General features: G+C 32.0%; 1 protein-coding gene across 3 annotated transcripts in view; it reads right to left on the bottom strand.

The window, feature by feature from the left end:
- Window positions 1–230: 230 nt before the first annotated feature.
- Window positions 231–12,557, bottom strand: part of LOC128222492 (uncharacterized) — a 31,535-nt gene continuing 19,208 nt past the window's right edge. For 2 of the 3 annotated variants that reach the window (XM_052931521.1, XM_052931522.1), the window contains exons 6-8: window positions 9,920–10,075; window positions 9,423–9,461; window positions 231–1,961 (exon numbers count right to left, since the gene is read on the bottom strand). In XM_052931521.1, coding sequence (XP_052787481.1) covers window positions 1,904–1,961; window positions 9,423–9,461; window positions 9,920–10,075 — 253 coding nt within the window. In that variant the 3' untranslated portion in view covers window positions 231–1,903. The remainder of the gene's footprint in view (window positions 1,962–9,422; window positions 9,462–9,919; window positions 10,076–12,557) is intronic. The other variant, XM_052931523.1, reaches the window with a different exon arrangement.

The following is a 12,557-nucleotide window of genomic DNA, read 5'->3' as shown; positions in this document are numbered from 1 at the left end:
CCTTATGCACAATGATAAGCTATTAGGCACAATGTCAATGCCTACGACAATCTTTAGGCCTGACGCACAATTTTATGCCTTTCGCGCTATGGCATGGCCCTACGACAATGTTTAATGTCATAAGCACAAAGTTAAGGCAAACAGTTCATGGATAACTTTCAGCGAAACATACTTCATAGTTTAACTGACTTACTACACCTGTTTAAGAAAAAAATTGAATAAAGAAGGCATTTCACTTTATCGTTTTATTCGAGCAAATAGTTTAATATGAACAAAATATAATAATCAGAAATGCAACAACATGTGTTAATCACATTCCTGTAAATATTATGCATTTATAAAATGTATTATAACCAATAAACAACATATTCATCATACAACAACTCATTAAATCATTTACTTTCAAAACACCTTATACTATTATGCTGTGCACGTTCATAACAATACATACGAGATTGAAATGTTGCATAACAACGGCCTAATACATTGAAAAATAAATAATAAGGAAGGCCGTTCACCTCCTTGTTATTGCCTCGGAACAGGTGTGACCTCGCTATAAATAACTCCGTTCATTTCAAAAATAATATTTTAAGTCATTTGGTTTTTATTAGTATTTTTATTGTAAAATTTATAAATAATATTTTTTGGGTTTGTACATGGCCTAATGACATACAGGGGAAGCAATTCCTCTTCTTTTGTGAGGATATTATGTGGCATGTCCTTATGACATACAAGGGAAACAACTCCTCTTCTTTTGTGAGGATATTATGTGTCATGACTAAATGACTTAAAAGGGAAATATCTAATCTTTCTTTGTGAGGATATGCTGTGGCATGGCCTTATGACATACAAGGGAAACAACTCCTTTTCTCTTGTGAGGATATTATGTGGCATGGCCTTATGACATACAAGGGAAACAACTCCTTTTCTCTTGTGAGGATATTATGTGTCATGACTAAATGACTTAAAAGGGAAATAACTAATCTTTCTTTGTGAGGATATTCTGTGGCATGGCCTTATGACATACAAGCGAAACAACATCTATTTTTGTGATAATATTTTCAATGATAATATGCACAATTCATAGACAGACAAACAAACGATCATTCAAAAACCTGACAAAAATCATGTCAATTATATTGCTTATGATTCAATGCATTTTAGTACAAATAAGTTATTGAATTGATCACAAGTCAATATAACAGTCAGTTCAATCAAAACTGATTCCAGGGGGCGTAATTATGCGTAATTCCGAACGTCTAGGCACACACATTAATGTTGGTTCCAACAAGTGTTCAAGTTAGTTCTGAAGTCTTAAAAATAGTTCCTCGATTGACTGTTGTTGTTTTTCAACATGTTCCTACGAAAGGGGACGCCCTTTCCGCTTCAACCAAAAATAGCATACTGAGATACCTACACGTTTCAACATCTCACTAGAGTATAATGACATACAGTTTACAATGCTTCCGGTACATCTATTGTGTTCATCACCTTTCGTGCTTTTCATATTGTAGAATGGTTTGTAGATAAATCTTCAAATTTAATACTTTCCTGATTTTCCAATAATTTAAGACCGTAGTGTTAGTCACGCGTTTTTCTCTGATATGAGATATATATTCTATGTTATAGTTTTTATGTTCAATAAAACATAACAAGGTGAAAACCATTCTACATCAGATTTCACCGTTAGTTTCATATAGATATACATCTTATTCTAGTACAAAGATACATTTATAACTAAACAGTTCGATAATAATAAATATTGATCACATATAGATTTGCACTTTATTCGCAATTGTTTTCTCTCAGTCTCTTCTTTCTTCATCATATCACATTTGGTATCAGCCGGAAAATGCATTATCTATCACCGGTGTTCTGCGCATCGAAACAGTGCAGCTTCCGGTCAACGATCAGATGACTTCCGGTCACATGGTGGGGATAAACGAACGTGCTTTCCTTTTCTGAAAATAAACAAACACATAATATATACATTATAACACAGAAAACTTTCCCTGAAAGGGATGCATAAACATGTTAGTCCCAGTTCGGACGTCGCGTCATTTGTTGGCGAACATTTGCGCCACGTCGAGTTTTTAACTTACACAATCAGACAAAAGACAAATATATTAGTACAGATATGCGTTTTGGGGTAGTTATATTGTTCCGATATTTTTCCATTTTCTGAAAAATATAAAAAAAAAAAATGTGATGATTCTAGTCACGTGGTAAATTTTAATGCACACGATTATGCACTCGGTAGTTCATTCTGTGTAGAAGAAAGTGCCTATATGAAGTGAACTCTGTAAGTTCTGTAAAACGACTACAGTTCTGCTTTATCCGTTCCTCATTTCAGACATATCCATTCTGCATTTCAAACCTATCCATTCCGCTTTTCAGACCTATCCGTTCCTCGTTTCAGACCTATCCCGTTCCGCAATTTAGACCTATCCCGTTCCGCATTCCAAACCTATCCGTTTGTAACCGTTTTGCTCTTAAACCGGTTTAACATTTTGTTGTTGAGGTAATAAATCGAATCGTAGAAAAGATAGAACCAAGAAAACGAAGAAAAAGGTTAGCTTTTTCCCTTATCTGTGTGTATCGAATAGACATCGGTAAGACAAATGGTAGCAATGTGTGATTGGATGTAATTTTAAATGAGTAGACAATCTTAAACCTACATAGCAAACTGTCGTCGACGCAACGTTATCTATTTTTGCGAAAGCGAATGTAGCATTTTCTAAAAAAATAGCTATCGGCAACTGTAATGATAGTATTGAAAGAGAAAATAAGCTCATAGTATGACCATTGCGTAATAGTCAATAAATAGTGATGCGTTTCATTACGTCATTTTACTAATGATAGGTGTGCATTTATTAACTTAAATCGTTAGGCCTCAAAAAAGAATAGTGGTAGGGGTACATCTTGGCCAAGTATTGTCGGTAGGATTTCTTATCAGATTTTATGTAAGAACGCTTTTGTCATCATTGGGGAATGGTGTTAAATTAAAGTTAAAGTTAAATTGAGTATAAAACTACATATAAAAACACACAATCGCAAGCAAGAGGAGAAGTTTAACTGACGGACTAAACAAACATCTAACATCTGGGCACCTATTTCGTTAGAAGACCTTAACCAGAACCAGAAGTATCCTTTAAGCCTCACCGTTATCAAAACATTTCCAACTTAAGAAACTTTAGAAGTGATGTATTGTATAAAGTAAAGCTAGCTCTGAGCTGTTGGTTGAAATAGTATTGATGAGAGTAAAATGAGTCATTTCCCTTATATAGTGAATGTCAATTAAGTTCAATATCATTTAAGACATATATTGCTTGTTTAGTTGTTAACTTGTTGCAGATACATGTACAAAGTTGTTGTTTTTACTTTTTTGGGTTTGGTCATAAGTTTTTTATTTGTCATGCCAATGTTTTTTGTTCTTGTGTTTTGTTCAGGGGATACTTTATACATCAAAAGACATATTTATAACTTATACAAAGCAAAAATCAGTTAACATGTAACGATCAATTATTAAAAAAAAAATGAAAATATTGACACAAATTGATTCAGTATAAATAAATATGATTGGTAAAGGATGAAACAAAAACACTCTTCTGTTTTACAATATAGTTGATGTTGAAACAATGTCAAAAAACGTTAAAATTAATGACAGCAAATACACATGCAAATACTTATTTATCTAACATACTGTAGGAGTATTTTAGTACACACTATTTTTTATTCTAAATGTAGATACGAAAGAAAGAAAAATAAGTTCCAATTATACGTATCTGAACCTGAAAGCCTTTGTGTTATTAGTGATACCCATGCAAACCTGGGGTTGTTATTGATACTTTTGAATACCGTCGGAACAATTTCTTTGTCAAAGAAAAATTTATAATAAAAAAAATGATTTCTATACAAAACAAAGTACATCAAACTTGAGATGATTGTTCCCAGACACTTGTAAACCAAACATACTATTTATGACATTATTATTTACGTCAACATTGTTCAAAATTTGTTTTATATATGATATTAAGTATAACAGATTGTAATTCACTTCAATCCAAAACAAAAATGAAAGCGTTCCATCACAACATTTACAAAAGGCATGCACTTTTTTGTTCACTATTTTTATTTAATTTAGCAAACAATTTGTTGTTGATGTTCGGTGCACTATTCATGTCTGTAATGTTTTTAACACTGTCTATAAGAGTCTCGTGTATGCTGATGTTGTATTCATAAAAATAGGTGTTTGCATTTTTTGGGCCAATGACAATCGCGGATTTTTTTTCAAATATTTTTCTTTGATACTATGTAGATTAATTCTGACGAATGTACTAACAAATAGTTTCATAAAATATATTTCAGTCAGTTTTTCCACCAATATTTATGTGTAAAACTAGAGAAACAAGCTCAGTAGGCTAAACATTAAGCATAAACCCCGTTTAATGACACAAGGTAACGCCAACTACATAGAACACAAAAACAAAACAAAAACAAGAAACATAGAACAACAGCACCAAACTCCACAAACAACACCAAGCCTTACTTGTTAAGCTAGTGTTGATAGTTAAAGGTAGCATATACTTGTAAATTTTATCCAAAATTATATGAAATATCACATAGCTTCAACTGTGAGATAATCTTCTGTAAGTTTTTGTTTTTGACAATAACTGCATCATATCTTTGAAAGGTTTTTTCATTAGGTACTCTGAATTGTTTTACTTCCTCTGCAGATAGAGTCGGGATCCTTAATCATAGAAGTACTTGGGGTTTACCTATTAGTTTATTTTTATTTGTTTCATTATTAAGTTTCCTCAAGTTATTGCATACTTTGATAAGATTTACCTTTTACGTATTTACCTTATTCGGGATTTTTGGGATAAGTGTGAGGTTGTGCACACAAACTAGTTAAAAAACCCAGTTAATTGACATTTAACTGACCGTTCCAAGGCGATACCTAACAGTCCTTGATAAACACCCCTTATTTTTTTTAAATAGTATATATATACTGTGTTATGTGTGGAGTTTTGTGCTGTTGTTCCATGATTCTGGTTTGTGCTTGTTTGTTTTTGTGGTCTATGTCTTTGGCGTTTACCCTTTGCCATTAAACGAGATTTAGGTTTAAACAGTCGACTACTGTGCTTGCTTCTGTAGGTTTTTATATAAATTTTGATCATTTCATAGATAAAATATGCACGACAGTACTTGGTATGGATTTTCAGTTCAAGGCATTTGTCTTAATTTGTCTTAATACCTTTAGGTAAGTACACTGCCCGGATAGCTATGAAAATTATACTAGAAAAAGGATGCATAATCTTATAAAATTAAGATATAATAATGCATAATTAAACTATTAAATAAAAACTATGAGTAAACGCAATGATTATAAAAAAGCAAAAAGAAAACAACTTTGTGTTAAAAGGGCCTTAAAACCAAAAAATTACCATACAGATGATAGATTACAATATTGCCTTTAATGGTGGTGTTTTTGCTATATTTTTCATTAAAAATAATTTCCATTTATCATTAATTAACATGCCTTTGTACAAAACTTATTTTGCGATTTGGTTTCCCGCTTGCAAAGTATGCGCTACGATTCAACAAATGGCAAAAATAGTAAAAACTGTCTAAAAATTTGCAATGATGTGCATATGCTTGCGTCTATATCATGTTTCTGTTTATATAAACATCATTTGTTTTGCCGATAAACGACACGTATTCATCAAACAGTGCCTGGTGTTACATAATCCGATTATTTATTTATATCTACCGTTGAAACTTTAAGTTATAAAAGCTTTAAAACATTACGTTTAAGTGTTATTGTTTATATATTATATACAACTGGGTTACAATAAAAAACAGTTAGCTAACATGAGTTGGATTTCAGTGATGTATACTTTTTTAAATGTTTTTCTTCTACCTTGTTAGGATAGTTGAATATCCTTTCAATTATTCAAGGTGAAATGAGGTTAAATTTTGAAAACAAAATTGCCATGTGCTTTGCTTGACGGAAGTGATTATAAGGGAAGTAACAGTTTGTGGAGTTTGGACTAAATGATCGCATCATCTGTATTTTTAAAATACACCATCAGACATTGTGACTTCAAAGTTGTTTCCCCTTATACAAGTTTTGTCAAACATAAAATGCATTATAACTAGAATTTAATTGATAACATGCATTTTAATATGTTGTACATTAAAGAGGAAAATTTGCATTAAATATTTTTCTTTAAGCGCCTATAAACTAAAGAGGTTTTATAAGAAATATTTTAGTTATAAAACAATGAAAAGTCGATGATAACTACTGCAAACGAGGTTTTTTTTATTTTGTCTAATATCTTTTTATTGTCTAAACCATCTTTTGTTCTTTTTGAGATCTCGAGGACCTCAAACGAGTTGTTAATCTTCATTTTGTATAAATGAAATTAATGTACATAGGAACCATTTGCATGTCAACATGACGTACTTCAGACGTTTAATGTTCAAAAGGGCTAATTAGTATACGATGACTCGTTCAGTAAGTTCATTTTTGCGCAAAAGGTTCAATTTTATAAACCCATCTATCAGTGTTTTTTTCTAAAAATGACTTTCTAAAAATGTTAACGCCTTATGATGTATCTTAATTTATCATGTGTAATTATTAGCAAACGAGCAATAGCTTTAGTAACATTAATCCATAAAAATATAAAAAAAATCTGGCAACATCCTAAAAAGAAGAACGATGTTTCCAAAATATGCAACGGAATTGCTCTGTATATCATGAAATCTCTTTGTTCAGATGTTTATGATATGAGATCACAGGACTACTCCAGATTTATGAATCAATTTATAAATCAATTTAGAAAAAAAGTCCCTTGTAATTGCATTTTATCATTAATCTTTAACCACCGTTCCGCATCTAAATCGCTGAAAGAGTCCGGGCGTTTTACTTAGACGAGATTTCTTTGATATAATGGATACTAAATAAATGCTCTACATATTCTATTTTATAGTCGGATACCATTAATTAAAATCTTAATGATTAAGATTGGGCGAATCAAGGGAATGAGCACTTTTTAATTTTTAAGATTTTAATTCAGGTCATCTAACTTTAAACATCCGTGAAAGTTGAAATATTCTTAAATATTCTTAGTGATTAGTATATAACGATTGCAAATCTGCGATATCATTGGCTGTAAATGTAGGTTGTATTCTAAAGTAAACTGACCGATTTACATGAATAATAACACTGACTTCTTGATTTTCACGACCCCCAACACCATATATGTGAAGAAAGTTCCGATTGTGTACATAAAGAAATGTTTGGAAAAAACATTACGAAAACTGTTGAACGAAACAACTAACAATTCAATAAAGTGGCTCAAATCTGTGATAGGAATGCAACAAATGTGGTGAAAATGATAACATATATCAAGTAGATCAAAATTTGCGCCGACAACATGACGCTTCAACCGGATGTGGCAATTGAACCGTATCTGAGTATCTTAAATCAGTCAGTATTGAAGCGTATATCGTATACTGATTATGTTATACTTTCGGAATACCTCGGCCACTTTCCATAAAAAATCAAGCTCGGATGTATGCTGGTACATCAGTAGAAGTAGTTCGTTAAATTTAAATAAGTAATTAATTAAAGTGTTTTCACGTGCAGTTTCTATTACTAATTTTAAATTGTATTTTTGCATGAAAAATTAAGACTCCGAAAAGAGAAGTCATTAAGCTTAATTGCTAAATATAAATTTCTACGCGATCAACCTGCAGCGTTGTTAAATGTCAAGATTTCTGATATTGTTAGCTCTTTTATATACATCCGAGGTTGTTTTCGATAGAAAATGGCCGAGGGTTCCAAATGGATGTTATATTGTTATATAATATATTATAAAATATAATCTTTCTGATCTAAAAGTGCAACATTTTTATCGTCCGTTCAACTGTTTGACTAGATATGTCAACACTAAACAATTCACGAACTGGTTGGCAGAATATCGATAACTATAATGCATTTATGTTTTAGATTACATATTAAAAGAAATATCAATATTTTTTACTAATGGCGCAGTGCATATTATATCATAATACGATAAAATGAGTAATTACTAGTTTAAAATCTATTTGGTTGTCCGGTTTGCTTCTCACCATAGCGACCCGGGTTCGATTCTGGCCTGGGCGCATGTGAGTTTGGTAAGTGGTCATCAAGCCGGACAAGTGGGTTTTCTCCGGGTTCTCCGGTTTCCCCCACAACACAAGACCACACTCCCGCGCAACATCGTGCCAACGAGAGTGATAAATATAAGTTGTAATAGCTTGTTTCACGATCGTTGCAAAATTAAATAAAGTTTAAACTAGAATTTATTTCTATTAACATATACTTTCAACACGTGATAGCTTTGGAAGACTGGTAGGGGAGGAAACCCCGGATTTTGCAATGACAGAGGTCAGCCATTACATAGGTAGAAAAATATTTAAGCTTTATAACACATTTTAAAAGGGGAGTAACTGCCATGTCGTTTCTTTAAAAGGTAGCATGTTGTCTGCTTCGCCTTTTTCACGAAAAGGGGACAAACTGTTAAAAATATTGATCAACTTGTTTTTGTTTTGTTTTTTGTTATCATGTATTGTGGTAAGGAATAACCAAAAACAGATCTTCACTTTTTCACTATGTTTTTGCTGAGTTTTAAAACAATTCATCATTTAACTTTAATAAAAAATAATGTACTATTCAGGGCGTTTTCACCTTCTTTGCTAGGGGCCGAAATTAGGCTACTAGAACTTCACAATTGGGAAAATGACATATTTTCCCAATTTCAAGATATTTTTTCACAATTCCCAGATACTTTTCCCAAAAAGGAAGATCTTACTTCGCAAATTTACAATAAAAATGTATTCTGTTTGAGCAAATTATTGCGGCATGTTAAAAAAGCGAAGTCAAAGACATGATTTCTCCCCCAATAAAATCTACATGTGTATCAATTGAAAGTCCATACATCTTAGACCTTTTAAGCTTGACCCTGTGGAGTGTTTGTACAAATTTCTTATTAAAAAGGCCATAATTGAAAACAAATCAGCTAGAAGTACCCTCACATGTAAGATATGAGCCTGTTTTTTGTAACATGAGTTCCAAGTTTCATATGGATACCTTGGCCCGTGTTTTAAAGGTGTCTTCAGTCCTCATGTGTCGAATTTTCCATTTTGCAACGTTTACGCATTTTAATTTCCCAATTTGCAGAATTTCTCGCATTTAAATTTCCCGAAATACAAAGGCTAGGCCTCTTCACAATTTTTGGTGAAAAAGCCCTTCGATTATTTAAACTCTTTCATATCAATAGTACGGCCTTCCTGGTGCATTTCCAAGCCGGCGTTTCATATAGAATGCATTGTTTCTATGAGGTGCCGATTATACAAAGACAACGTATACTTACTTTGCAGTTTGGTGAGTTTTTGTATTGGTTGGATATCTCCTGAAAATACAAACAATAACTTTTGGTCAGATTAAATTTCAATGCATGTTAACTAGCTTTTTTTCAAACAGAAAAGAATCGGTATTTTTTCATATTTTCTCCATTCATTATTTTTGAATTTCTACCAAACCGATATAAATTGTACAAGTTTTTGTTGGTATTTAATATGCAATTTTAAGTTAATTTTAGGGTCATAAATCATTGACTTCATTCATTCTATTGGTTAGTTATGAATAACAAGTAATCCGATTAGCTACATCGTTCTTAGATCGATTTATTGAATACTAATTCAGGCCTTGGGTTGTGGTCAAATAAATCATGAAATCTTTTAACCCATGAACACATTGAAAATAATATCAAAATTATTCTTGATTTTATCAGAAAGCGTAAAAAAATAAATAAAAGATATCTAAAAATTAAGTGGAGTCATCTTATTACTATCAAACTTATAATCATACTTTTCTTTATCTTGGTGTAACTGTTTCACGAGATCACGTGGTGGTATTGGAAACTCGGCACCTCCCGGATTTGATGACGTATTTGATAACGTCATCGATGGAAGTGAATTAATGCTCAGACGACTTTCAGACGGATGACTTTGATAGCTTAGACTTCTGAAATATATGTATTAAAAAAATAAAATAATAGTGATTTTATGCGAACATTATTCTTTTTTGATATCTGTAATTTGATATTACAGTAAAACTGCGATCGCTCGAGGACACAAGTGTCCAAGCTAAAACCTCGAAGGAACAGATGTTTCGAACGACCCAAGTTTCCATTTCCCAGTCGGTTATGAATTGTCTTTCGAGTGTTTGTTTTTTTTAAGTTTGAAGGCGTTGTGTTTAAAGGCTGTCGTTTACTAAATGTACAAATATAAAGAAACAAAAAATAAATAGTAAAGTTTATTTTTACAAAAGGCACATATACTAAACAAGCAACATTGAAAAATGACAGTGCATATTATAATCATAATTAACTTCTCAAATGCATTTATAAACTAAACGCGGTCATTTTAAACAACAAAATTAGCAGCAGCTGCTTCTGTTGCTGCTGTGGCTGCTGTTGTGGCTAGATTATCCGATTAAACAAACTAATGATTTTTTTTCACATCAGACATAATGGTATATCATCATACATTTAAAGTAATAATATTTCACATCAAGTGTACTTTTATATTAATCAAAACTAACCTCACCTCCAGTCTACACGTACGTATTAAGAAAACAATCATTTATCATCAAAAAAGCGAAATTATTCCAAATTATTTTTTTACCTCGAACTTGTTTGAGGTTCTAAACAAAGGAAATAAATCAAACACAATGGTTACCGCACAGGGTGGCAAAATTAATTCGTCTTTTTCAAGGCCTTAACAATTCATGTGAAAATAATACCATTTCAAAGAAATTTGATATCAAAAGAGAGACCAGAGCGGGCTCTGCAAAAAATGGGTTATTCTTTTTAGTGGTCTGCTTTCTTTTATCAATTCTGTTTTATGCTTTTTTTTTCCTTTTTCGGCTTTTAATAATAATGTATCGCTTTGCTTTCGTATGATGTTGTGATCACGTAGCTGGTCGACTTTTTTTTCTGTCAATATTTGGTGACTTGTTCCCTTTTAAATTGGTTACGTTGACATCGTAACCCCAATTTAACGTCCCCCCTCCCCCCCGGAAGACGATTAGTGTTTTTTAGTGATGCGGCGGGTAATCGAACCTGCGACCCCTGGATCGACAGTCAATTGTATTACCACTAGACTACGGATCCGCCACCGGCCCGGGGCTGATATAAATGAATCTAAGAACGATGTAGCTAATCGGATTACGTAGTAACATCTGACCAATATAGTGAATGAAGACTATGATGAATGACCATTAGATTATTATTAACTGAATATTGAATACCACACCTTGCCCAGTTTTAAGGATTTTAGTCCTAATCAATTATCTGATATATAGATAAACGTCAAAAATGGCAACATAATTATTTTTTATGTTTTTTTGTTTGTTCATTTTCAAAGATGGACTCTCACAGATTAAACGTTTTGACAATGTTATGCAAAAATGCATTGAAACTAGTGATATTAGTCTCAGACTGCTTATATCAGATCGCACATTTTCATAGTAAAGTTCAGCAATTGATATTTGATGCATTTTTTCTTAAATCGTTAGTAACGCTTTTAGCCATAAAACATTAATTTCCGAAAAGAAATATGAAAATCTGCGAACTAATCTTTTGTCAGCAGTCTTATATTACTGGTTTGCAGATATTTACGCAAAAATTGACTCATTCCAAGACAAAAAATAAAACAGTTGTCAAAACTGTAAATCTGTGAGAGCGCAGCTTTGATACTGACTTAGGTTCAATTCATTTTAGCACAAAATGCAACTATACCACTAACATAATTTTAATATACGAAGAAAATCGCTTAAAATTGTTTTTAAAATCCCCCTCCCCATCCCCTTCAGTTAAGGTAACGCTTATCGGATTTTACAAGCAATATTTCGAGATCTGTTTTCGTAACACACATTTAATCTTTAAGGAAAATTCTTATTCTAATGCATTATTATGTTTAACTTGTTTGTCTTTAATGATCAAAACAAATAAAAAAGGATATAGTTTATGTACTGATAAAACATAAAAGCGATATTTTGACGCCTTTTGAAATCGGGAATTCGTGGTCACGTAGTCATCATTTGCAAAACCCCATTTGTAATGGCTAATATTTTTTTATCTATACCCAAATTATATGTTTTAATTTGTTTTGATCATTAAAGTAAAATGAGGTCAAGATAATAATGCATTAGATTTAAACAAAAAAAATTAATCAACCTTATCTGCGCCCTTTAAAGCTGCACTTTCACAGACTGATTGTTTTGACAATTTAACTTTGACATATTTAAGTTTGAAATTTGATTTTTTTTATGACTTACAGCGTTACTAAAGCTTTAAGAAAAATGAAACTTTCGGCAGTTTACTAAACCATTGAGATCCCCAATTTCTCGAAACTTCTTAAGCTTAACCGGCTTTAGCGGCTTTTTTGAATTAGCCAAAATACATACTGAAAACGGATTTTGATAAATGAAAAATGCTTTATTC

Source organism: Mya arenaria, chromosome 16 (genome assembly GCF_026914265.1).
Source record: "Mya arenaria isolate MELC-2E11 chromosome 16, ASM2691426v1".
NCBI lineage: Eukaryota > Metazoa > Mollusca > Bivalvia > Myida > Myidae > Mya > Mya arenaria.
The sequence above is the reverse complement of the archived record's forward strand: the minus strand, read 5'-3'. Positions and strand labels throughout refer to the sequence as shown.